A 26,311-nucleotide genomic window follows, 5' to 3' on the forward strand; every position below is an offset into this window, starting at 1 on the left:
AGACTTTCTTGATTTACTCTGCTTTTCCCAGAAAGCTCTATTGTTCACTTTCCTAAGTCCCATCAACCCTTTGTAGCAGAATATCACAGCGGCAGCAGATAGCTTGAAATATATAAATGCTATCATAGCTCTGATTAATAGCAGTGCTTATGAGTCAAGTCTGATAACAGTGCAGCTCTCCACTCAATTTCAGATACTGCTAATGGAATCTGTCTTCTCCAATTGTAATATGAGAAGGCCTAATTTGCCATGGAGCTTGGAGCTGTCACCAGTAGGGGATTGTGGGGTCAGATGGGAGCTGCCAGGTTTTTGCCCTGCAGCTTGTATCTCTCACTTTGAATAGAGCAGCCCCCTGCCTGCCAGTTAGCTGATAGGCCGCCGTGGGGTTTATGCCACTGTATACAATGGGAAAGGGCTACATAGGCTGACTTTATAATTGTGAAGCTAGCTCATATTTCCACAGCTACTGTGCTGCATAATTTCTAATAAGTGGTTTTAACAAATGTCAGATTATGAAAAGTTTCCTCAATTACAAAAACTTATAAAACATTTAAATTGCTAAATCTGTTTCCTGTGGAGATTTTGCCACTGGAACTAGTCATCAGTCATTACGGATATAATAATAAATGCATATATTTCTTAAAGTTACAAATAAAATTACAAATCATAACTCATACAGATTTGCTGCTTTAAAAAGCCATAAAAAATAGAAAACAGTCTTAACGATTTCAAATATTAAGATATACTCCATAATTTTGCATAATAAGACTACTTTATATTAAATCTCTATTGTTTAGTAAGTTGGTTAGTGTTACTGATGAAAGTAGTTTAATCCCCTCATTCTGTTGATTTTAGTTATTTGGATTTTTTAAGTTTACTTCATTACCTTTAGTATCTTAACATTTTAAAAATTAAGCAGCATCTTCTAATTTTTCAGTTAAAAAGGACTTTGAGAATAATATGCTGGAATAGGCTTTTAACCAGTTTCAGTTTTGCTGTTGAAATACAAAATACACTATCGAGATTGAGCGATAAGCTAATCTTGAGGCCTTGTGTGTTTTTAAACATTTCAAGCAAAACTGACAAAAATCTGTAATTTGGGAGTTACTTTAAGCGAGGTTGTGCCTTAAGAAGATATTGCCTCCCATTGTGCAAGTTATTTGGAAAACTATGGAAACTTGGTAAAATGTAAAGCAAATGATGGTGATTCCTTTAATGCCCCATTCAGCGTTTTTATTTTAGATATTCAGATATAAGTTGATGAGTTAAAATGAACTGTGCTAAGCCTTGAATAGCTTCGTCATCTATTGGTTAGTGCATACATTTAAATTCTAATGGAAATTGTGTGATTATATTTTATTTAGGAAATTATTCGTAATCTTACTCCCTCCATTTAACTTGCGCTTTTTTCCTTTTTGAAGGCTTTTCCATTTTCCCCCTAATTTTAGTTAGTGGCTTTAAATCAAGAATGATACTTTGTACTTTTCCTTTCAGTGTACTGTTAGTTGATATTTATGTAGCTGAAAATTCAGGGTAGAACAGTTTTTTTCTTTTTGGTAGAATCTCATGAAATAGAACAGGCCTTGGTAGGATTTTACCTGGAGTGAAAGTAAATTTTTATAAAATATGGGGAAAGAAGCTTGTTTGCAAGTTTATTAAAGATGGAAATATTTCACATTGTTTTAGGTGCAGTGGTGGTGGCTTTGGAGATAGAACTTTAATATACTATGTCCTAAATTATTGATTTATGTTCATTAGGTTTAAGCTTGAAAATGACAAGAAAAGATTTAGATTCTACTGCTTTCCACATGCCCACTGACTATAATTTGCCCACAGAGTACTTGGCACATATTAGATGCTCAAGACATGTTTGTTGAGTATTGAGTGAACTGCCACTAGATGAGAGAGATTCGACTGAAAACCGAAACTGAAAACCTTCTTCTCAGTGGCTCAGCTTCCCAGTTTGATCATCTCTGGGTACACTGAAGAGAGGAATATATGGGTGTTGACTTTGTGAATGGGAGCAAGAAGGTAACATTTATATAATCTTCATGAACAAGACCCGAAAGATAAGAACTTGGGAGGATGGGGGGCAGTAGATTTGCCATTAATGGTATCCTGCTTTGCCATATTTCATCCTTGTGACCCATTGCCTTTTTTTAAGTCATCAATATGGGTTGACACTAACAGTAATTTATTTCACAAACATGCTCAGATGCTGCATTTGGCCTTTCTACTTGATTCTGCTTACTTCAAGTAGGAGTTTTCAATATAGAAGGAGGGTAGTGTTCCCTCCATGTTGGGTTCTTTGCATACAAGTAACACTGAAGACAAATACATTCATGAATTTTATGAGGCACATCAAATGTGTGTTCTGAAAGAATTTCAGGTTTCTGTTATTTGCCTTTTGATTGAGGGTTAGACAAACATGTGACTACACATGAAAATCAAATACCGTGTAGCAGAAAGAAAAATATACCTTATCATCAATAGCAAACTTGTGTCAATGGTGCAAATTGTAACCTCCTGGTTTATCCATTGTGTCAACAGATGAATAGTATTCCATCAGTGAGAAAACTACTGCACAGTCAGTACCTTTCTTAGGAATCTTCTCTGGGTCTCATAGAAGTCTGAGCCTCACATTTTTAGGATGCTCTTAAAAGCATCACATATTCCTTACCCTAGTGGAAAATTTCCAGCACTTGCATTTTTCTGGGTGAAATCTTACATACTTAACTACCTTTCCCATACTCTCTCTCATACTCCTGGTACGTCTTTCTTCATTGACTGACCACTGTGCTCTCCTGGAATGTGAACTATGTGGTTTTAGTTTTAGCCTGAGTAAAGAGCAGTTAGGAGTTTATTTACTGCAAATGTACTGCAAAATATATTTTATATATAACATTTATATAATATATGTATTTATATAAAATAAAACATACTTCAATGACATTTAGATTATTAGCTATTTTGAATCATCTTATCATTACCTTGTTTTGTTAGTGTGAGACCTTGAAAATTAAGCATGACTCTAATAGTGTAAAAGCATGGTTTTGATTGTTAGTATCGACATGCGACTGTCTTTTGTAATACAGTGGTTGTGTTATTAAAATTTCATGGTGGTGGTGTATGAAGTGTGTGTTCTTCATGTAGCCTCACAAGATGTGATCTTTCCACCAGTCAGGTTAGATTCTAAAAATATGTATTTCGCTTGAAGATATGTCTCCCTTGACCTCCTTCTATGAGGCTCTTAAGAGAATTAGATTGAGAATAGAAACATTTTTTCTGGTATTATATTTAAATCACATAAGGTGTTCTCAAAGTAGAAATAGTTGAGAGTATTTTGCAATTTATTAGTGAGTTTTGGTGAAAACAGTTGTCACTTTATTAACAACCTCATTTGAATTTTTTTTTTCTCCAGTTAACTATTAGTGTGGTTGAAGTTGGTTCATCAATTTCTGTAGAAAAAAATACATGTCTTAATTTTAATGAGCTAATTTTAAGATGTCACCTTGGCATGTTAAGTGTAAATAAATTTAATTCCTTCATTCCTTTTTTTTTAAAAATAAAAATTATGTAAGCATATTTATTCAAAAGAATGAAGTGAAAATGGAAAGTAGGACTCCTTGATTGCCAAGTGAAAACATAACAATGTTTTTGATTATGTCATTTTTCTTTGAAAAAAAAAATCATCGGACTTAGTCTCCAGGTATATGACAATGTTTTGTCTTATTTGAGAGGTACTTAACGTTTATGCTCCATCTGTACATTTCACTTTATGGATGATACCAAACAGCTTGTTTTGTGGGCTCAGGACAACAATTTCATTTAAAACTCATGTTTAAATCACAATATCAAATTAGATATTCCTTCCATGTATTTTTAAAAGAAATATTGCTTAGCCAGAAATTTAGACTACCAATTCATTTACTAGTATTTATGCATAGTGTTTCACTCTACTTACAAAATCTAACTCTGCCAAAAATATTACAAATATATGTTGTATACTTCTCAAAAAAAAATTTGAGAGTGTAGAGTGTGAGGGAGGTTAGAATTATTCCCCAAAAGAGTTAGATTACAACTAACTTGTCTAATAACCCACTTTGGGGAGCCCTTCATTGAGGGGGATCATAATTAGTCAAACTCATTAGGTAACAAAGCCCCGGCAATCAAAACAGATGATGGATTATTCAGAGGCTTTAGGAATTCAGTAGATTCAGAAGATTCATAGAACTCATACCTTTTTTAAAAGCTGATGGACAGATAATAAAAGTGCTTGCTAACTCATCTCATTTGCTTAGCAAGTTTAAGACCAGATTCACCTTCAGACATATTTGTCAGTGTGATTTTTGCAGCATCACTTAGATAAGTCTTTTGCACATCTGATGTCTTTTTCTATCTCAAATTCTCATTGGCTTATTGATATGAAAGGTTCATTTATATTTGGTTTGGAAAGATAGAAAATGGAAACTTTGAGGTATTTTGTTTGAAATTTCACAGAAGTTTGAGAAAATGTAAGGGACTTCCCTTACACATCAGTGTGCTTTTGTTTTTGTTTTGGGAGGAGTTTATTAGGTTTACTTATTTAATTTATTTACTTTTTAATGGAGGTACTGGGGATTGAACCCAGGACCTTGTGCATGCTAAGCATGCACTTTGCCACTGAGCTATACCCTCCCCTTCTCTTTACACATCAGTGTGTTAAAGGCAATATGAGTAACTGAACCTTCTGTATTTTATTCCCCTTTGAAATATTTATGTTATAGACAGGGAATAAATCAAGTAATATGAAAAAAAGCTTTTTAAATAAATTATTATTTCTATGCTCTTGCCAAAAGAATATGTTTAAACACTTGACCTAAAGAATGATGATGTGATTATTCCTTAGTTTCTGAAAGACACATCCATATGGACATTACTTTATTTCTAAAAAATCAATGTAACAAAATCAAAGTGAATCCTTTAATTTTTCCCTTAATCTCACTTGTTCCTAAAACATCACTTTTATAACAGTAAAGGACAGCAATGATAAAGGACACGGTTCTTAAATGAAAAAAATTTCCCCCAATACCAAAACATCTTTTCTTTCCATTTTTTGCAATGAAAAAAATGTTAAATAATAGCATAAGTAATTTTGTAAAGCATTATTTGGAAATGATTGTACTTAGGTTGAGGTAATTAGAAACCATTGCTAGAAACCATAACCGTTTGGGTATTTGAAGCGCATTAAAAACTGATGATGAAGTATGTCTGAAATTAAGTTAGGTTTTGGAAACATTTAGTTTTCAAAAAATCAAATAGCTTTTCTAGGGACACACACATTTATGTAAAGTGAAATATACTTTTAATTTTAAAAATGTGCTAATATGCTGACATGGCTGTCTAGTGGTATCAGTAGTCCAAAAATAATTCTATTGGCTTTGAAATACTTTATGTAGAGGGTTTTAAGTTCCTCAAATCTGGTTTCCTTACTATGTTTTAATTAGGGTACAGTTCAAATACTCTATTCTTCAGAGTTGTATTTACTTAGAAATACCAAAAAAAAAAAAAAGAAACCCTACCTATTCAGTACTCATTTAATACATTTAATTTAATGAGAATCTGGAGAAGGGGCAACTATCCTCATCTTAGTGACAGTGCTTTAGGGAAAACTTCTTGGAAAAGTAATGCATGTGCTGAGTTGTAAACCAGTAGGAGTGGCCAAGTGAAGGCGAAACAGTGTTCCAGATACAAGGAACCCAGAGGTGGAGGAGAAACAGCTTGTAAGCACAGAGACTGACAAGGCATTTAGTGTTGGTGGAACACAGTTCCAGGTGGGTTATATCAAAAATGAAGCGACAGATGGGCTGAGACCAGATCATGAAAATCTTTGTCATGATGGGGAGCTTGTAATATGTTTTATAATTAGAAAGGAATCACTGAATGGTTGGAGGCAGGAAAGTACAAGATCAGATATGTTTTCAATCCCGCACTCTGATGGTGGTGATGGAGCTGGGACTGGAGACAGGCAGCGCACAAGCTGTTGTACTGGTGTGAGCTGAAGTAGGGCGGTGGTGGTGTGTATGGAGAGAAAAGCATGAGTTTTAAAGATGTTGATGAAGTAAAATCAGCATGACATGATATGTATGACGGGGAGGATTTCCGATGACTTTCTAGGTCTCTTAGGTAACTAGACAAGGTAGATACTGGATCTCACTAAGACGGAGAAGACGGGAGCAGGAATTATTCTAGGGAAGAGGATGAGAAATTAACTTGCACAGCCTGAGTTCTGATGGGACATCCAGAGTTGGAGTGACTTTGTGGTAAGGGCACAACAGTAAGTTGGGGATAACACAGGTTGGAAACCAAGGGAGAGGCAGTGCTAGAGACGGGTTTGGTTTCTTTAGTTGGGAGCTGGCAGGTGAAATCGAGATTGTGAATAAAAGTCACCCAGGCAAAGCAGAGTGAGAACAGTTTCCTGAGAATGAAACCTTGGGAAACACTTTAAAGGAGTTGAGTGCAAGAAGAGGAGCCGTTTGGAGAAAACACAGAAAGCAGAGCCAGAGCCATAGAAGGAAAACCAGAGGATGTGAGATCCAGACCTCAGCTCAGTAGAGCGTGGCTGGGAGAGTGTCGGCACATCAGAAAGGTCCCCGCAGCGTTATCATGTTTGGCAGTTAGATGGTCACTGGGGACCCAGCGAGAGCAGTTTCAGTCCAGTGCTAGAGTGAGAACAGAGGGCGGAGGCCACAAGTGTGGACAGTGTGAGGCCAGCCCTGAGCCTCACCGGTACCCAGAAACTTGTCTTCATGAAAGCATCCTCAACATCAGCTTGCTCTTGAGTCATTTATCTCTGTCTCAGTCAGGTGAAAGGAAGCATGCTCAGATTACGCAATAGGCCTTGAACAGTATGAGACTGCCTGCCTACAGAGTGTGAACTGGAGACCTTCTCCAGAGTCTTCAGCAACTCCTCATCTTCATTGGTGCTGACATCATCCTTTGACCTGTCAGCCTGTCCCAGACTCGGCTGCTTGTGTACCCTCATGGAGGGGTCACATCTAGGTAGCCTGCACGTGATGTTGTGGCACCGGGCCACACATCTGTCTTCCTACATTGTGCTCACCCGGCAGGCTTAATGTATGGTGTACTGCTTGTCTTTCGGGACAAATGCTTAATTTTAATGACTCTCTTATGATTTTGAGAACAGATTTTCCATCACGGGCTCCTTTCAATAGTAGGGTCCAGTTTTGCTTTCCTCCAGCAGTTTGCTATTCCCTTTCCCAGCCCATTTCCCACTCCCTGCCTGACTGGAGCTTTCAGTTCGCACCTTTCCTCAATGCCCCCTCCACTTGCCTTCCTTCCATTTAATTGAGACCTCGATCCTTTAGCTTGTCCTTTCGCCTCCTCCGTCAGCCCCCTGCTGACTATACTTCCTTCCCCATCCAGTATAGACCCTGTGGCTCATTACTTAGTAACCTCTTCCTCTTATCCTTCAGTCCTAGCTACCTAACCCCGACCCCGGCCAGCCTTCCCAGACCCAGCTTACGCTGCGGCAGAGCTTTCCACGGCACCACAAACCGAGGCTGCCGCCCGGTGTCCACAACCCCTACATCTTTAACGGAGCGTTTATTGCTGCCTACAAGGCCTTGTTCTGTATCCCTCCGCAGCTTGAGGAGTTTTCCCACAACAGATGTTTCAGATTATCTCTGCTTTTCTTAATCCACTGGTTGGTGCATGTGACATAGTCAGTAAATGTTGATTGATTCCGAATCTTAGCATAAAGCAAACTTTTAAAGGCAGTGTGTTCAAACATGCGAGTTTTAAGGGACATTCACAGTTTGATTTCTAAAAGGCTGTTGGAATCAAAGTAATTCTTACAGGCTTAGCCTATATAGATAATTTTATGGAAAACATAAATATTAAAACAATGAGACCTCCAAAATGTTTTATATACTTTGTATAGTTGTACACATAACTTTCTGTTCTTAGGCATGCTACTGTGTCTTCTGTGTTCCACAAAGCTCAGCATTTATTTTCAGAATTTCCTCACATGGTTTTTCTTGAAAATTTAATAGAAATAATAAAGAGGGAAGGCAGGTTGTTTTAGGCAGGATTCTTGGTTGCAAGCAATTGACTTTGGCTGTGTTTAGCAGGAAAGAAACATATTGAAAATAAGTTGGGCAGAACCCCACAACTCAATAATAAAGTGACAAATAACCCAATTTTTAAAAAATGGGTGAAGGATCTGAATAGACATTTCCCCAACGAAGATATACAAATGGCCAATAAGCACTTGAAAAGATGTTCAGCATCACCAGTCGGTAGGGAAATGCAAATCAAAATCTCAGTGAGAAACCAATTCACACCTACTAGGGTGGCTGGAATTAAAAAGTTAGATAACAGGTTGTTCACCAGGTTGTGGAGAAATTGGAGCCCTCATCCCCTGCTGGCAGGAGTGTAAAATTGTGAAGTCACTTTGGAAAACAGTCTAGGAGTTCCTCAAACAATTAAACAGGGTTGCCATAGGATTCAACAGTTCCATTCGTAGGTATGTACCCAAGAGAAGTGAAAACACATGTCCACAAAAAAGCTTGTACACAAATATTTATAGAAGCACTATTCATAGTAGCCAAAAGGTGGACACAATCCAGATGTCCATCAGTGGAAGAATGAATAAGCAAAATGTGGTATATCCATACAGTAGAGTATTACTTTAGCCATAAAAAGGAATGAAATACTGATGCATACTACCAGTTGGATGAACCTTGAAAACATTGTACTAAAAGAAGCCAGTCACAGAAGTCCACATATATGATTCCAGTTATATGAAAGCCCAGAAGAGGGAAATTCACAGACAGAAAGTAGATTAGTGGTTGCTTAAGCCTGGCCATGAGATTAGGGTTGGGGACAGCTAGGGAGACAGTTAAAGGGGATAGGGTTTCTTTTTTGAGGTGTTGAAAATGTTACAACATTGACTGTGGTGATGGTTGCATGTATCTGTAAATACACTAAAAACCTTTAATTATACACTTTAAATGGGTAAATTGTATATTATATGAATTATATCTCAATACAGCTATTTTTTACAAAAGGAAACATTCAAATCTAGAACTGGAAAAAAAAAAAAAAGGAAAGGAAGTTGGAGAGCTAGCAGAATTTCTAGGAGGGCTGGATTACCAGGCTCTGAGCCTGAAATGTTCAGAGTCCTAAGCAGGTGTGAGCGAGTGAAACTACCGCTGCTCCCATCTCTGGGCACCAGACCCCCCCGGCTGACACCACCCACACTGACCTGCATTCTGAACATTGCCCATGAAAAGGCTGCCTTCGTCGTCTGTGGAAATGATGCATAGATCCCAACAGCCATGTCTGAGTCTGTCTCCATCCCTGCTTCTTTGCCTCATGAATTTCTAGTTCAAAGAATGGAGCAGGTGATTCTGACAGGTCATACGTCCATGCTCTAGCTGCAAGGGAGACCAGAAAAGTATCTCTTATTTTCGGTGTGTATCATACGAGGGGGCTGTGCTTATAAACTGTGTATCTCTTAAGCAGAGGAAGGGATTTTAGATGTTGAGCAGCAAAACCAAAACGAAGAGAAAAAAGATCCACTACCCTTTTGTCTTCAGTTCATATTCCTGTAGACTGAGCTGATTTCTAAGCAAGCTCATTTGAGATGCTAAAAAGATCAAGATTATAGGTTTGATATCCATTACTGGTTTATAATCAGTTACCTTCTCTTCTATAACCTTACTCAGCAGTTTCACAAATTATTTCTCTGATACCAAGAAAAATCAGGTGAAAGAGTATGTGGATTATTCATTGTAAAACCATCCTGACCTTGGCAGAGCGGTGGTTTGGGGCAGAAGTGAGGGTGGGGAAAATTCAGATTATAGACTTTACTGATGCAGGATTAGTCTTCAATAAAATGCTAATGTATATAACTATCTCTAATAGTTTAAGATGACTGGATAAATTTTATCATTAAAGTTGATCATTTTACCTTACTCTCTTCAATTTCCAAAACCTTATGAAATATTTGAAAAGGCAGTTAACATAGTGCATAATTCCAATAATTAATGTCAATAATGCAGACACTTCAGAATGTCTTCCTGAGCATAGTAATGTGTTAAAAATCATTGTAGATTAGTGAATTTTGAGTTTTCTTCCTGAGGATTTGTACATTTCAGGACTTTTCTTCTCAGTTCTTTTTAATTAACTGTTTGGTGGTTTTAAACTTTGACTAATTGGCCCTTCAAAAAAAGAAGTTAAAACCAGCCTTGAGAGGTTTGAGTACAATTGATGTTGGTAATGTGTTGTTTTGGTAAAACATAGAAATAAACACAATTCTAATAACTGACAATATTTTTGTTCTAGTCTTCACTGAAGGAGGTACATATTTAACTAAATAAAAGTACAACATATCATTAATATGGAATAAATTATTTGATTTTAAACTAAAATAACCATCTTTTACCCCATAATGTTATGGCACTAAATAATTTCAATCCTATTTCTGCCACTTAATTACCATAGGACCTTGGAAAAATTACTTGGCCTCCCTGGGCCTCAGTTTCTTCACTTGAAAAAAGGAGACAAATCACATCAACTCATAGGGTTATTGTGAAAATTAAATGAATTAATATAAGGAAAGCACTTAGAACAATACCTGAAACACAGCTGGCAAAAAACTCAATAAATGTTAGGAAATTATCTCTGTAATATATTGATTTATTTTTTAATTTTTATTTTGACATAATTTCAGATTTATAGGAAAGTGGCAAGAGTAGCCCCCTCTTTATCCTTTACCCAGGTTCCCCAAATGTCAATACTTTACCACATTTGTTTTATTCTTGACTTGGTATGTATGTACCTATTGTTTTGTTTTTTAACCATTTAAGAATAAGCTGCAGTCATGGTACCCTTTTACCCTTAAATGCCTCTATGTTTCTTAAAAACAAGAACATTGTTTACACATCCATATGCAGATCTCACAATCAGGAAATTATCAATGATGCAACACTGTTATCTAATCTTCAGGCTTGATTCAATTTTTCCAATTTTCCCAAATAATATACTTTTGGTAGAAGAAAATCGTAGATCATGTCTTTTATTCTATTGTAATATCCCTTTAGTCTCTTTAATCTGAAACAGCCCTCGTGAGCTCTTTTGTTTTGTTTTGTTTTGTTTTTGATACATACAGGCCAGTTATTTTGTAGAATATCCTTTAATTTGAGTTTGTCTTCCCTGTTGCTTAACTTCAAGTAATGCATTTTTGGCAGGAATAACATAGAAATGATGCTGTATTCTTTTCATTGGAATGGATCAGGAAGCATATGATGTTTGTCTGTTCCATTACTGGGCTGTTAACTTTGGTCATGTGGTTAAGATTATGTCTGACAGGTTTGCCACTGTAAACTTACCATTATTTTCCTTTGTAATTAATCTATTTTCAGGGTAGTACCTTTAGACTACTGTACATATTTTCTGTTGCCATAAATCTTTACCCACTAGTTTGGTATCCATTGATTATTACTATAATGGTCACCAAATGGTGATTTCTAATTCCATCCTTCCTTCTACAGTTATTAGTTGACTTTGTATGGACTTTCCCTTTTCATTCATTTATATCACTAGATTCATAGATTGTTATATATTCGTTAGGTTACAGTCTATTACTATAATTATCTTGATGCTCAAGTGATCCCCAGTTTGGCTAGTTGGAGCCCTTTGAGCTGGCTCTCCTATGTCCTTTTACCATGTCCTTGTTTCAGCATTTTCTTGCTTTCTGGCAAAGGTTGCTTCAGATTCGTTTTGTACTTGAGCTGCCCCAGCCCTGGAATCAGCCATTTCTCTCCAAGGATGCTAATTCATGTTTAAGGAGAGGAAGGAATCTTGTATCTTATGCTGACTTTCCAAAGTCATATTGACAGATGAAACTTAGAAGTTCTTTTAAAATGTTACTAATACTTTAAGATTAATTCATTTTCTCATTTTCTGAGTTCTATTCTGATCTTGGGGCTAGATGCTTCCAATCTAAGTGGAGTTTAACTCCAGTTCATATTTCCAAAACAATGTCAAAATAATTCTTACAATTAAATGCTACAGATGTTCTGAGGTGGGCTGGAAACATGGGAATTAAAGAGAAATTTGAGAAAAGGGTAGCATTTGAATGAATAGAAAGGAGCAGGGAGGACATTAATTCAGGGATATAGCATGAGCAAAGGTATGGAGCAAGGAATAGGAATGTCTTATTAGGGAGTTTTGAGGAGCTTTACTCATGGGGGTGGGACTCATGTTGGTAATTAGTGGCGAGGAAGGGTCCAGTTTATTGGAAGCCTGGATTCCAGGCTGACTCGTTCTGAATTTATCCTACAGCCAATGAAGAGTTCATAAGTTTGGGGTCTAGGTAATTAAAGAGTATGTTTTAGAAGGTTTAATCTGATGTTTTATTGTAGAAGGAGTGGAAAACAGAAGACAAGTTAGGAAGCTATTGAAACAATTGAGTCTAAGGCAGTAGGAATACAACTCAAAAGGAATCTGGAAAGGAATTTGGAAGGAAGAAATACTTCAGGGTGTTGAATTAGGACAACTGGGAGAATGGGGGACTCTGAAAGAAACAGGAAGCTGATGATTTTTATTAGGGAAAGAAAACAGAAAATTTGGAAAGAGAAACTCAAAGAAAAACAGATTTGGTAATACTGAGATTTTTATTTTAGCTTTTTTTATTCTATTAAGGTTGATTAAAAGCCATACAATTACTCCATAATTTTTATACAAAACAATACAGTTAAAATGTAATGACCTGGGCCATATAATATCATAATTATTAGATGCAGGAATGCTTGTTGAATTTTGTAACACTTTTTAGAAATAGATACTCAGTAATAGCTTTAATTTTTATAGTTTCCGATTTACAGTGAAATGGGAAGTTGTTTTGGTTTGACATGCCCTATCCACTTTACCAGTCTCAGGTCATATCTCTGAATTGAGATCCAGATTCCTGATTTGAAATGTGTGGCTCTTGTTGGCATTTGAGGGCAAGGAATTTGTTTCTAAGTGTAGCATTTGATTCTTTTTGTGTTATTAAAATTCACATTCCCATCCTTCTCTTTAAAAAAAATATCATTTTTAACTTCTACTTTGTGTAGAGAAGAAACTAAGAACTTAGCTTACGAGATCTTAAAATCACCAAGTATCGTGACCAAGACATACTTTGCCACATGTTGGGTAGATAAATGTAGAAAGTACCTAGATCCCACTGGAATTTGACACAACATTGTAAAATGACTATAACTCAATAAAAAAAATTTAAAAAATAGCTCTTTGCAGCTGAAAAAAAAAAAAGAAAGTACCTAGATCCAAACATTCCACGAGAAGTGAGAATGAGTGATCCTGAACAGATATTCTGCCGTTTCATTAATTTTTACAATTAAACATATTTCCATCTTAACCAGACCATCATTATCATCCTTCCTCATGGATATAATGAGAAAAATGACACAGGTTTGTTATCTCTCTAGCTAATGTCTCTTCAGGCTTTCTGAACTGGCTTGAATCCTAAAGGTTACATCTGAGAACTAAACCTCATTCAATCCATAGGATACCAAGCAGGTTTGTTCATGTGTTTGTTAATAGGTCGATATATGGGCTTCATAATTAAAATCTGTTGAGAGGAGTATTACATGAAGTGATGTATTAACCATCTAATGTATTGGGATGGTGCTGGGCGACTGTCATAATTTCTGCTGCTACAGTTTATAAAAAGGAAAATAAAGTCGGTTCTTTTTGTTGGGAAAGAAGATTTCATGTTATCTATATTTGCAGGCTTTCTGGCTCATGTGCTGGAGGAATCCTTGCTGCGGGGGTGTTTTCATTTTCTCGTCTAACATGGCAGTGGTCCATTGCAGCAGAGGTTTTTAGCTTAAACAATCTGTTTGTGGGGCTGCTTATGGCTCTTACTGTACATTTTGAGGAGGCAGCAACTGCACAAGAAAGATCAAAGGTAACCTATTTTGATCAAAGTGAAATCACTTTTTGTTTTAATTTTTAGGCAGATGCTGTATTTCTTTTTAACTTTGGTTTCGATACTGCTTATCTATTCTGATTACTGTCAAAGTAATCTAGGCGTGCTGAGGGAGAAAATATTCTCAGTTCTTTTACTCTGAACCATAAGATCCTTTATAAAACATGGGAATTTTTTTTCCCTCAGAGTTCAAAAGTGTTTTGGAAAAAGAGGAGATTCTGAAATCCTATGGGACACATAGGCTACTTGGTTAATTCCACCATCATTTGTGCATGTGCATGTGTGTGTGTGTGTGTGTGTGTGTGATTACATGACGCCAAGCTCCAGATCAACCACCTTAAATTATTTACCATTATGGTAGGTACATTGACTTATTCCCTAATTGTAAAAGAGATCAAATTTGTACTTCTCTTCAAATGAAGGAGAGTATCAAATGTAAAATGAAGTGGTTCCTGAGAGATTACAGTGAATTCTAAAGCCAACGCTGTCATCAAAGTAATTTGAAGTGTGAAGGAACCCTGTCTTCTAAGGGCTTACAGTCTACACATTGAAGAGTGCCAGATCATCTTAGTAGACAGGCAGCCCTGTGTCATTAAAGAATTCAGAAACAAAAGAACAAGAGAGTTTATCTGTGATTTCCATAAACAAACCCGTGGTGCTTTCAGAGTTTAGTTTTTGTTTAAAATAAACTTTTTTTCTGATTTTGAAAATAACATATGTTCAAAAATAGAAAAAAGGCCTCCCATAGATAACCAGGTTTCTAAATAAAAAGTGTTATATTTGATTTATTTAATTCAATAGGAGAAGACGTGAAATGGAATCAATTGCTGAGCTTCAGTTATGGATTTCACTTGAATGAGAATTACACAACATCCTGTTACCCTTAGGACCTGTCATCATATAGTACTGTCTAAAACTTAGTTTGAAGACAGAAGTTTAAAGTCAGACTGTGATGATTTGATGAGAATGAAAAAATACTAATAAAAATAATGATGATAGATATTGATGACTGTTAAAGTGTGACTGCATCGAAGAGGTTGATGCTAACCTGACCTATCATACAAATGCTTATTAGTTTTAACATAAAGAATAGCTTTTTAGCTTTTTGTTGTGCTTACTTATAGTTCTAGGTGAATTTTTAACTTGGATTTCTTTCTTTTATTTATTTCCAGGTATCTAAAATTGGTGCTTTCTGCTGTGGCCTTAGCTTATGTAATCAGCACACAATAGTGCTCTATGTTTTGTGCATAGTACCATGGATTCTCTTTCAACTTTTAAAAGAAAAGGTAGGTTTTTGAGTACAGATGAAAATTCATAATATTTTATTTAAGCTCAATATGACATTTATGGCATCAGAAAACATGGGGCTTTATTTTATCTATTTACTTATTTATTTATTTTTCTTTTTGAGGGGGGTGGTAATTAGGTTTATTTATTTATTTTAAGGGAGATACTGGGGATTGAACCCAGGACCTTGTGCCTGCTAAGTGTGCATTGTACCACTAAGCTATACCCTCCCCCCTATTTATTTTAGTTTTATATAAAGCATAAATAACCGTTGGCCCTAACAACACTGACTGAAAAAAAAAAGGATTTACAAAAATTATGCAGTATTGATTGCAGTGGCATCTGGCTTGTTTCCTAATTTTCTTCCTGATTCTTAACCACACCTTGATGAAAACGGGTTAACAGGACTTAAAACAACAATAGCAAACTTCCTTGTTTCATTATACATTCTAAGACAAAGGATAGGGTATTAATTCTAGTCACTCATCTACCTGTTTGTTGAGTGCCTGCCCTGTCCAGATGCTGCTCTGGGTGCTGGGGATTCAGCTCCCAGCAAAACAGACACCATCGCTGCCCCTGTGAAATAAATAACAAAATCTCTGGTGAGTAACAGCCCTGTTTTCTCAGAACAGATTTCCCTAGACTTAGAAATGATTTAGTTTCTTCTTTCCCTGAAAGGAAAAATGATTATACATTTCAATGGCTGTATAGGGCAATATAGGGAAACTACTTGGTTAGGCAGTGGGAAATGTGGGCAGGCAGAAGAGCTGAGCCCCTGCAAAGACAGGAGCTCTGTCTTCTGTCAGGCTCTCCCCAGAGGTTACAACAGTCTGTACACAATACCTGTGCTCAGGTCATTGTACTTATTTAATTTATTGTTTTTTTTGTTTGTTTGCTAACTACACCTCAGCCACATTTATTTATCATTTCATTATTTGTCACTTATACCAAGCTATCATCAGAATTATGTTAGAAAAAGCACACATAATACTATTAGTATCTAGAAATAGGAAAATAATTATACCAAAGCTTTAGTTAATTGTATTTACTATCTTTGAGTACATTTTCTTTCTTGGCTTCTTGGCAGCAAAGCAATAGGGTAATGTGAAGGTTATAAAATTCTTATTCTGCGATAAAAATAAATAAATAAAAAGGAAACAGTTGACAGGAAAGATAAACTATTTCATGGAACTGAATTCTGTTAAGTCAGTCATGTAAGACTTCATGTAAGGAATATGAAACTGCATAGTTGTCTTTAACAGTGGTTTTATAGAGTACACAGAAAGTTCTTCATATGTTTTTTTTTTAATTATATAAGCCCTGGATAAAACATGGAGATATAACTTTAATAAGCATAACTCACAACATTGTAAACTGACTATACTTCAATTATATATATATATATATATAAAACAAAACAAAACAAAGTATAACTCAGTGAAGATTTTTCTGTGGAATACAAATGTGAGGAGACCCAAATATTTCTCTTGTCAATTGATGGGTGCATGGACACCCTGATATCAGTCATCTTAGCCAGGCTCCTTTTTTTCCCAGTCTTCATTTCTCTTTTTCCCCCTAGCTTTATGGAGATCTAGTTGACATGTAAGATTGTGAAAGTTTAAAGTATACAACATGATAATTTGATATGTGTATGTACTGCAAAATAATTACCACGATAAAATTAGTTAACACCTCCATCATCTCACATAATTACATTTGTGTGTGTTTGTTGAGAACTTTTTAAGATCTACTGTCTTAGCATCTTTCAGCTATAAAATACAGTATTGTTAACTATAGTCACCATTCTGTACATCATATCCCCAGAACTTACTTACCTTATAACTGCCAGTTTGTACACTTTGACCACCTTCACCCATTTCCATCATCCACCCTCCTCCACCTCTGACAACCAGCACTCTACTCTCAGTTTCTATGAGTTCAGTTTTTTTAGATTCCATATATAAGTGAAATCATACAATATTTTTCTTTCTCTGACTGACTTATTTCACTTATCATAATGCCCTCAAAGGTTCATCCATGCAATGTTGTTGCAAATGGCAGGATTTCTTTCTTTTTTATGGCTGAATATATTCCATTGTGTATGTGTACCATATTTTCTTTATCTATTCATCTATCAATGAACACTTAAGTTGTTTCCATTTCTTGGCTATTATGAAAAATGTGGCAATGAAGACGGGGATTCAGATAATCTCTTTGAGGTAGTGATTTCATTTCCTTTGAATATATAACCAGAAGTGGAATTGCTGGATCATATGGTGTTCTGTTTTTAATTTTTTGAGAAACCTCCGTACTGTTTTCCATAGCAGCTGCACCAACTTACATTCCTACCAACAGTACACAAGTACTCCACATCTTTGTCAGCACTTCTTATGTCTTGTCTTTTTGGTAATAGCCATTTCAGCAGGTGTGAGGTGACGTCTCGTTGTGGTTTTGATTTGTATTTTCTTTTTTGTTTTTTAAACAACTTTATCGTGGTATAATTTCTGTACAGTCAACTATACATATTTCAGATTGATTTATGTTTTCTTGATGATTAGTGATATTGAGCACCTTTTCATGTATCTGTTAGCCATTTAAATATCTTCTCAGAAAAATGTCTATTCAGGTCCCTAGCCCATTTTTCAATTAGATTACTTGTTTTATTGCTTTTGAGTTGTATGAGTTCATTCTATATTTTAGACATTAACCCCTTATCAGATATATGGTTTGCAAATATTTTCCCTCATTCCATGGGTTGTCTTTTCATTTTATTTATCATTTCTTTTTCCATGCACAAGCTTTTTAGTTTGATATAGTCCCACTTCTTTATTTTTGCTTTTATGGCTTGTGGTTTTGGTGTCATATCCATGAAATTATTGCCAGAACCAAAATCAAGGAGCCCTTTTCCTATACTTTCTCCTAGGAGTTTTATGTTTTCAGATCATACATTTAAGTCTTCACTCCATTTTGAGTTAACTTTTGTGAGTGATGTAAGATGGGGTCCAGTTTCATTTTTGTGCATAAGGTTATCCAGCTTTCTCAAACCATTTATTGAAGAGACCATCCTTTTTTCATTTAATATTCTTGACTCCCATGTTATATATTAGTTGGTCATATATGCATGGGTTTATTTCTAGGCTTTCGATTCTGTTCCATTGGTCTAGTCTGTTTTTATGCCAGTACCATACTGTTTTGATTACTAGAGCTTTGTAATGTAGTTTGAAATCAGCAAATATGACACCTCCAGCTTTTGTTTTTTCTCAGGATTGCTTTGGCTATTCAGGGTCTTTTGTGGTTTCATACAAATTTTAAGATTTTAGTAAAAAATACCATTGGAATCTTGATAGGGATATCATTGAATCTATAGATGGCATTGGAGAGTATGGACATTTTAACAATATCAATTATTTCAATCCATGAACACAATCTATCTTTCTGTTTATTTGTGTCTTCAATTTTCTTTCAGCAATGTCTTATAGTTTTCAGTATACAGATATTTCACCTCCTTGGTTAAATTTATTCTTAAGTATTTAATTTTTCTGATGCTATTGTAAATGAGATAGTTTTCTTTATTTTTTTTTAGGTAGTTCATTGTTAGTATATTTTTGTGTGTTGATTTTGTATTCTACAACTTCCCTGAGCTTGTTTATTAGTTCTAACAGTGTTTGATGTAATCTTTAGGATTTTCTATTTAAGATCATGTCATGTGCAAACAGAGAAGTTTTACTTCTTCCTTACTAATTTGGATTCCTTTTATTTCTTTTTCTTGCCTAATTACTCTGACTAGGACTTCCAGTATTATGTTGAACATGAGTGGTGAGAGTGGGCATCTTTGTCTTATTCCCGATCTTAGAAGAGAAGCTTTCAACCTGTCACCATTGACTATGATGTTAGCTGTGGACTCATCATATATGGCTTTTATTATGTTAATGTATGCTCAGATAAATTAAATCAGAATTATTTTATGATGGGTGCATTCTCTGTGAAGAACTTAAAAAGCAAATATTTTGTATTAATTGTTTGAAAGGAGAGCCAAGTGCTTGTATGAAACACCTGAGACTCAGAGTTGACAAGCTAGGAGCCTGGTGTGAGAAACTGGTCAGCTACTGATGAATGATGAAATTTGGGGAAGTTTGACTCTTCACAGGAACTTTTATTTTCATTATTTACAGAGCAGAGGCTCAAAAATATGATCTATCAGTGAAGTGACAGGGAGCTGGCTCTCACTGCTCGGGTGATCTCAGCTAGAACTCAGAACCACTCTCCAGCACTCTCCGAAATAGCTCTCATGAAATTGTTTCTCTCTTTATTTCTCTCACAAAAGGAAAATTCCTCAGCAACTGCATCTTACCATTCTAAATTGAACTGTGTAATATGCAGAAACTGCCAAAATCTAAACATTTACTTTCCTTAAAGCTACTTTAAAGAGCAGCAAAGGCATATTGTTCAGTTAATTATTTCTTACACTTTTTTCATGCCACCATTTTTCTGCATCTCATTACCACTTTAGAAATGTCAAGTGAAGTCAGTGCTATAATAAAAACACTCCATTTTCAATTAAAAGTGTTTATTTGAAAGTGTTAATATAAGTGAACTGCTTTTCTACTTCTGGTGAATGTGAACCTTGGTTCTCATATTCATTGTCACATATGAATTTTCCTTTTTTGTAAAGGAAAAATTGGCAATTTCCAATCATGATATTTGTAAGAGACCCCTTTCCCAATTACTAAAGTAACCACCATGTGAACCTTTCTAGTATATCAGAATTGTATTGGACATAATCTTTATAAAATTTTGGCAATATTGTCCTTTGTTTTAGAAATGTGCAGATGAGAAATATATTCTCATATGAGGCAACACTGTTACATACAACAACAAATTTTCTTTCTATATGTAAATTGAGAAAAAAGGAGCATTTGAATGTACTGAGGTTATTTAAAAGCTAGCTTCACTTGTGCCAAGTATGTCCATGAAATGTCCAAAAACCTTTGTAGAAAGAACATATTGTCAACATACAGCCATAATAGAGTGTATAGTTGAAGTCTACTCCTGGTGATGGTAATGAAGTGAACTGGTATTAGGACAGTATTTGGGGCATATTCAAAATCAGCCAAACACCATAATCACTTCCAAGTGGGTTATCTCAGCTGTGCAATGCTGCATGTCATGACATGGTTTTAAATGTAAAAGATGCAATAAACATGATACTCATGAGTCTTTGCTAATATTTGCTTCACTCAGATTTCACCTGCCATGCAAAGGAGTTCAGGCTGATGCAATTTTCTAGTAATCCACAGTAATCAGAAGGTTTAACATAGTATTGTGCGGTGACTTAATATAAATTGAGAGATCAGCTCTGAGTAAACATATTTGATGTTTTCCTTGATGTGTTCTTGAAGTTCCAGGATGAATCTGACTAAAATAAACACTGTGATACGTGTGACACCGTGTGCTCTGACGCAGGAACTCTCCCTGGGCGCCCTGTGGAAGCTGGGTCTGTACTTCTCCGCTGGTCTGCTGCCCTACGCCTACCTCCCTGTCTCATCCTACCTCAACCAAGCCCGCTGGACCTGGGGAGACCAGACAACGCTGCTAGGATTTTTGACGCATTTTCTCAGGGAAGAATATGGAACATTCAGTCTGGTAAATTTATATTTAAAGCCCTTTTAAGGAAATAAGTGGCAAAACTTCAGTATTCTGCCTGAACCTTGAATGAAATAAAAATCAATGTTTATCAATAACAGTGCGTGAGATTTTCATGTCATGTATATAAGAGACTTGCCTTTTGGAATATGGCCTTTCACGTATGTTAGGAAAAAACTGAATCCCCTGACATCATCCTTTGTATATCCTGAATATATTTTTCAGGATAACAAGCATTAAAAAAGCTCTGCTGCCAATAATTGAAGCATTACAGCCTTGTTAGCATTGGGTATCACTTTGGGCTCTTGGTCTGTGATTAAAAACATTTGGAAAAGATTAAAGAAAAACACCTCAAAATTTTTAATTTACCTTGACCAAAATAGTTTCTTTTTTTTTTTTTAACATATTTGCTGAAGTGTTCATGTTAGTATTTAGTGGAGGATCTAAATACGTAAATACATCATAAAAGATGAACTCTCTAAATGAAAACAGTGTGTTCTAAAGAATTTCAAAAGGCCTTGCTTTCCCTGAGACATAAATTAGGGGAAAACACTAAATGTGGTTGTAAGTAATGGTTATCTGAAAAACGAAAGGATAAACGTATGGGATTTTATTTTAAGATAGACAGTTGTGTCTGATTTTTCTTTCATGGTTTATGCTTTTTGTGTCTTACTTAAGAAGGCAAATCTCAGAAGACTACAATATTATATGATACCATTTATACAAAATTCTAAACCGTTCAAAAACTAAACAATCTCTTGCTCAAGGATACATACAGAAGTAGTAAAATTTACATTTTTAGAAAGTAGGGGGAAAACTAACACAAAATTCAAGGTAATAGTTGCCCCTGGGAGATGAGAGCCCTGTGAGGGCTTTGTGAGATACCTTGGGTGCATTCATGTGGTTCTGTTTCTTAAATGAGTGGTGGGTCTGTAGATTTTTTTTAAAACTCTTTATCCCCTAAATGTATATTACATTTTTTTAATATGTAGGAGATATTTCATAATAAAATTATTTAATAAAAGGATAATTATTAATTTTTGCTTAGAAAGTTTGATATTTTAAATTTACACTCTGATTTACTTACATTGGTTATTCCATTAAAATACTGCTTGAGGGCCATTCCTGATTTGAAATGTGTATAATTCACATATAACTGTGAAATTATAGACAGGTGATAATGAGCTCTAATCAAGTGCCCAAAAAAGAGCTTAAAGAGACTCTGTAACGAAAGTGTAAATTCTGTTAATTCATTATTGTGTTAATCATTCCTGCTAGAATAGTTTAACTGATTTTTAGCCAATTATTATTTTTGAAATTATTCCTAAAGGATATCCATGTTTAGTTTTCACTGACTTTTCTTTAAAAAGTAAAACACTTTGAAGAGACACGTTGCATTGTATATTTGAAACTTGTGTCTTTTAAATCAAAGTAGTTAAAATACAATAGCCTACCAAAGCTTCTGCTTAATGCTTGTGCAAATAAACTTTTCTCTTTTCTGTTTAGGCTAAATCTGAAGTAGGATCCAGTATGTCTGAAATACTGCTGTGAGTATTTTAAATATTTTAAACTGTTTTTAAGTGAATTCTTTATTAGTTCCTTTAAATGATTTTAGGGATTTCTGGGTTTATCTCTTTGTGGAGCAGTACATCTGAGAAGTAGTTTTCACCTCTATAGTTAACAGTTGTGCATACTGTCAGATATTCTAGCATTTCCCTCAGTAAGCTTAAAATGAACAATAAATGCAACAGTGATTAAGATTATTAGGAGACTAAATAGAATCTATAAAATGAAAATGTTTCAACTTTCAGTTGGATACAAAATTACTTAATGTATTGTTGCTCTATAAATAATTTATTCTTTGTTTACATCTTTTCTTTTAGAGATACTTTATAACATTGTATTTAGCACAATTTGAACAATTATTTTCTTGTTATTTGGGTTTGTGCTATGTTCATTTAATTCTTCAAATCTTAATTTACGTAATAGTTTTAAGACTTCCTCTAGGCTGTGCTTAAGCTGTATTTTTTACTTACATATTTTTAAACATCCAACCTTACTAAAAGTCAGCTTAAGTAAATATATTTTCATCTATATTATCTACTAGTGTTCTTTGAAAACTGGATTAATATTTGCTTTTAAAACCTGCACAGATTAAGACAACTTAAAAAATATCCATACCAATTCTGTAATATTCTTATAATATTTTCAGTGTAAAATTGAGGGTGAGTAGGTTTCTCTATTCTCTGTACTAACTATTAATCTCCTATTAATTTGGAATTCACAAGATTATTTGAAAACTATTTTTAAAATATGGGTGAAATATTTCAATTCTGTATGTGAGGTGGTTCATAGATTCTCAGTTTCTGTCTTGTTCTTTTGGTGGGTTGCTTGCTTCCTTTATACTTCCTTCTTTTCTTTTTAAATTACTCTTTTTCTACTCCAAAAATGATGCATAATTACTATAGAAAACTTAGAAAATATAGGTAAGCAAACCAAAGAAATTGAAATTCCCTATAATTCCAACATGCAGCGATAACCACTACTATTAGTCCATTAACATTTTTGTCCCTATCCTAATATTTTTTACATTTTTGCTTGTTTTTAAAAATGGAATTATAGTATGCATTGTTTTGTTAACCAGCTGTTTTTCATTTAGTATTATATCTTAAAAATATTTCCCTGCCACCAATTATTTTTATATAAGCTTTCGATGGTTCATAGAGTTGATTTGAAATATTTCTTTTTAAGTCTGACTGAGATTTTTGTGGCTCCTTTTTCTTTTCTGTCGGGGAGAAGGTTGGAAGAAGTTCAATTCCCCTTTAAAGATAAAGGCAGCTTTACCAGTGTCTCTGGGCTTTTCCTGTGTCCTGCTTTTCTTCACGCCAAAAGGCTGACTGCCTGCTCTTTTCTATCTACCTTCCGGCATAACACGCAGGATCACTGGTATATTTTGCCTTAACAAATCCCACATGAACTCCAAAGAAGCTTCAGGAGTAATCCTAGATCATATATGTAACTTTCATTAGTTGCACATAAATGTCATCTTCTGGAGAATTTAGAGGCCTCCTTCCCATTGAAATAATAGCAGTTAGGTCATATACCCAGAAAAAGACTTGACAAAAGTGATGACCACTCATACCTGATGCTATCTGTTCGAACCAAGTCATAATATCAAATGGGGCATAATCCTAGCACTCTCTGAGTGAGAGAATTTCTAGTCTTTAATTGTTTCAGGTGGACAGGAGTGTTAAGAAAGGCAACTCATAATTAACTTATTAGAAAATCCCTCAACATGATGGAACTTAATCATCTACCCTTTTCCACTAAAGCAAATTGCATTCTTTCCTCACGCATATCTCTCAATTGCAATCCTGTTGGACTGCATACTGGAAATTATTGAATCTAACCCTAGGCAGTGACTATGTTTTAGAGCTTACATTTAGGGCGACAGATCTCCAAGAATTAATTTTGAGACTGACTTCATTCCTTTTGAAGAATGGTTTGAAATGGGCCTCATGCTGGAATCCGTTTTTCAAGTGTATTTGAAAATGAGTAAGGATATCCTCTCACAGTCGATGAGTCTCCATTAGTAAAATATATATTGTGTGGTTTCCATAATTATGGCATCACATTTTCTCCAGTAAAATTGCCAGTAGGAAGAAGAAAGTTCTTTGAGATAGTGTATAGAGTTATTTCATTTTTAAAAATTGGAGACTGCTAGGGCTCTTTGAGAACTCAGCTAACATTTGGAAAATGCGTATTAGTTAATGAAAGGATTTAGATTAATTGTAGGAGGGAAAAAAGTACATTTCTTGGAGATTGCTTAAACAGTTTTTGAACCAAATAATATAGAAAATTAGGAAGCTTTTTAAGGAAGAAGATAATCCAGAAAAGGATGGTTGGAGATCACTTCTCATCCTTTTTTCTTTCTTTTTTTTTCCATGATTGGATCTCCAGAAAACTACCTGAATTAGTTTTGTTTTCATTTGCTGTCACTGGAGGTCATGCCTGTCTGCACTGCCAACAGCAGAAGGTTCAAAAAGCTATTTCCCATGACTGGGCTACAGATTGGTTCATAAATCATTGTACCAATATCAAAATACTGAAGAATTATTTGTTCTTATCTTATCCCAAATTGTATAAGTTGGTAACCAGATGTTACATCTGGAAAACATCTTAGAACTGTTTAACCCTTTCTTGTGCTACTTTTTCTCCCAAATTTAAAAGAACACAAAATAACTTTAAAATCTGACTCTAGGCCTTAAAATTATTCAGTGCACAATCAGGTGTATTCTACAAAGAGACTTTTACTTGGAACTCACAAATTTACTTCCTGCCAACAATAAGTGAGATTGTCTTTTACAGTTCTCAAATGACAAATATGAGGACCGAACTCTCCTTCAACATTCAAGCCCTTGCAGTTTGGGCAAATGTATGTTTAGCAAGAAAGTGAGTAGTGTAATTCCTCTTTCTGTTACTTTTCATATGTTCATTAATTAAATTAACATATTCAGTGTCATTGTAGAACATTGCCAGTAGTATTTTATACTCCAGATAAATAATGCTAACCAGTCCTGTTTAGGTAAACATGTCTTGCATCTTTTGCTACTTTTTTTTCTGGTTATAAATTAATGACCTTAAAAAAATTGAGCAGTACATTGTAATCTAACCAGGTGAGCCATTTGATGTCTTAAACTTCTGCCTTGATCTCTTACTCTCCCCATAGCCAATTATTACTGTTGTTTTTGCAAAAAAAGCAAGCAATTTGAACTTCCGTGAAGACAAAAGTAGCCTCTGATGATAAAAGAAAACCTAAAAAATATAGCACTATTAACCTTCATTAATTTCTTATTCATTTAACTTTTTAGTCTGTTGAGTGTATTTTTATGTAAATGTATGTATTATATACATTTATAGTTTTCTTTAACACTTAACATTATATTGTGAGCATTTTCCCATACCTTAAAAAAATACTTAGAATCATTTAAATTCCTGTGTAATATTCCATCCTACAACCTAGTAGAATTAATTTAAATGTTCTCCTATTTGAAGAGCTTAAATTGCTTCCACTTCTTCCACTATTACAAGTAATACCAAAGCATTTTTATGGAATAATTCTTATCCACATTTCTGGTTATTGCTTAAAGATTGATGCCCACATGTCAAGTTATTGGGTCAATAAATGTGAATATTTTTAAGGTTCTTGATACATATTATCAGATTAACTTTTCTTGAAGATTGTACTAATGCTAATTCTCATACAACTTCATTCTCACCAGCACTGAGATTTGTCATTTTCAAATCTTTATTGTTTTGATGCATGAAATTATTCTTTTGTTTTGCATATGTTTAATTACATCTTTAATTTAACAAGCTTAG

General features: G+C 34.9%; 1 protein-coding gene and 1 long non-coding RNA gene across 4 annotated transcripts in view; one reads left to right on the forward strand and one right to left on the reverse strand.

Annotated features, from left to right (window-relative positions):
• LOC116280978 (uncharacterized) overlaps positions 1 to 15,863 on the reverse strand; it is a 177,474-nt gene extending 161,611 nt beyond the window's left edge. For both annotated transcript variants that reach the window (XR_012073639.1, XR_012073640.1), the window contains exons 1-2: positions 15,778 to 15,863; positions 9,269 to 9,440 (exon numbers count right to left, since the gene is read on the reverse strand). This is a non-coding gene — a long non-coding RNA (uncharacterized lncRNA). The remainder of the gene's footprint in view (positions 1 to 9,268; positions 9,441 to 15,777) is intronic.
• Positions 1 to 26,311, forward strand: part of TMEM260 (transmembrane protein 260) — a 61,209-nt gene that overhangs the window by 10,840 nt on the left and 24,058 nt on the right. For both annotated transcript variants that reach the window (XM_072963117.1, XM_072963118.1), the window contains exons 4-8: positions 13,801 to 13,978; positions 15,172 to 15,285; positions 20,750 to 20,929; positions 22,436 to 22,476; positions 25,298 to 25,381. In XM_072963117.1, the coding sequence (XP_072819218.1) occupies positions 13,801 to 13,978; positions 15,172 to 15,285; positions 20,750 to 20,929; positions 22,436 to 22,476; positions 25,298 to 25,381 (597 nt within the window). The remainder of the gene's footprint in view (positions 1 to 13,800; positions 13,979 to 15,171; positions 15,286 to 20,749; positions 20,930 to 22,435; positions 22,477 to 25,297; positions 25,382 to 26,311) is intronic.

The sequence above is a fragment of the Vicugna pacos genome, chromosome 6 (genome assembly GCF_048564905.1).
Source record: "Vicugna pacos chromosome 6, VicPac4, whole genome shotgun sequence".
Taxonomy (NCBI): domain Eukaryota; kingdom Metazoa; phylum Chordata; class Mammalia; order Artiodactyla; family Camelidae; genus Vicugna; species Vicugna pacos.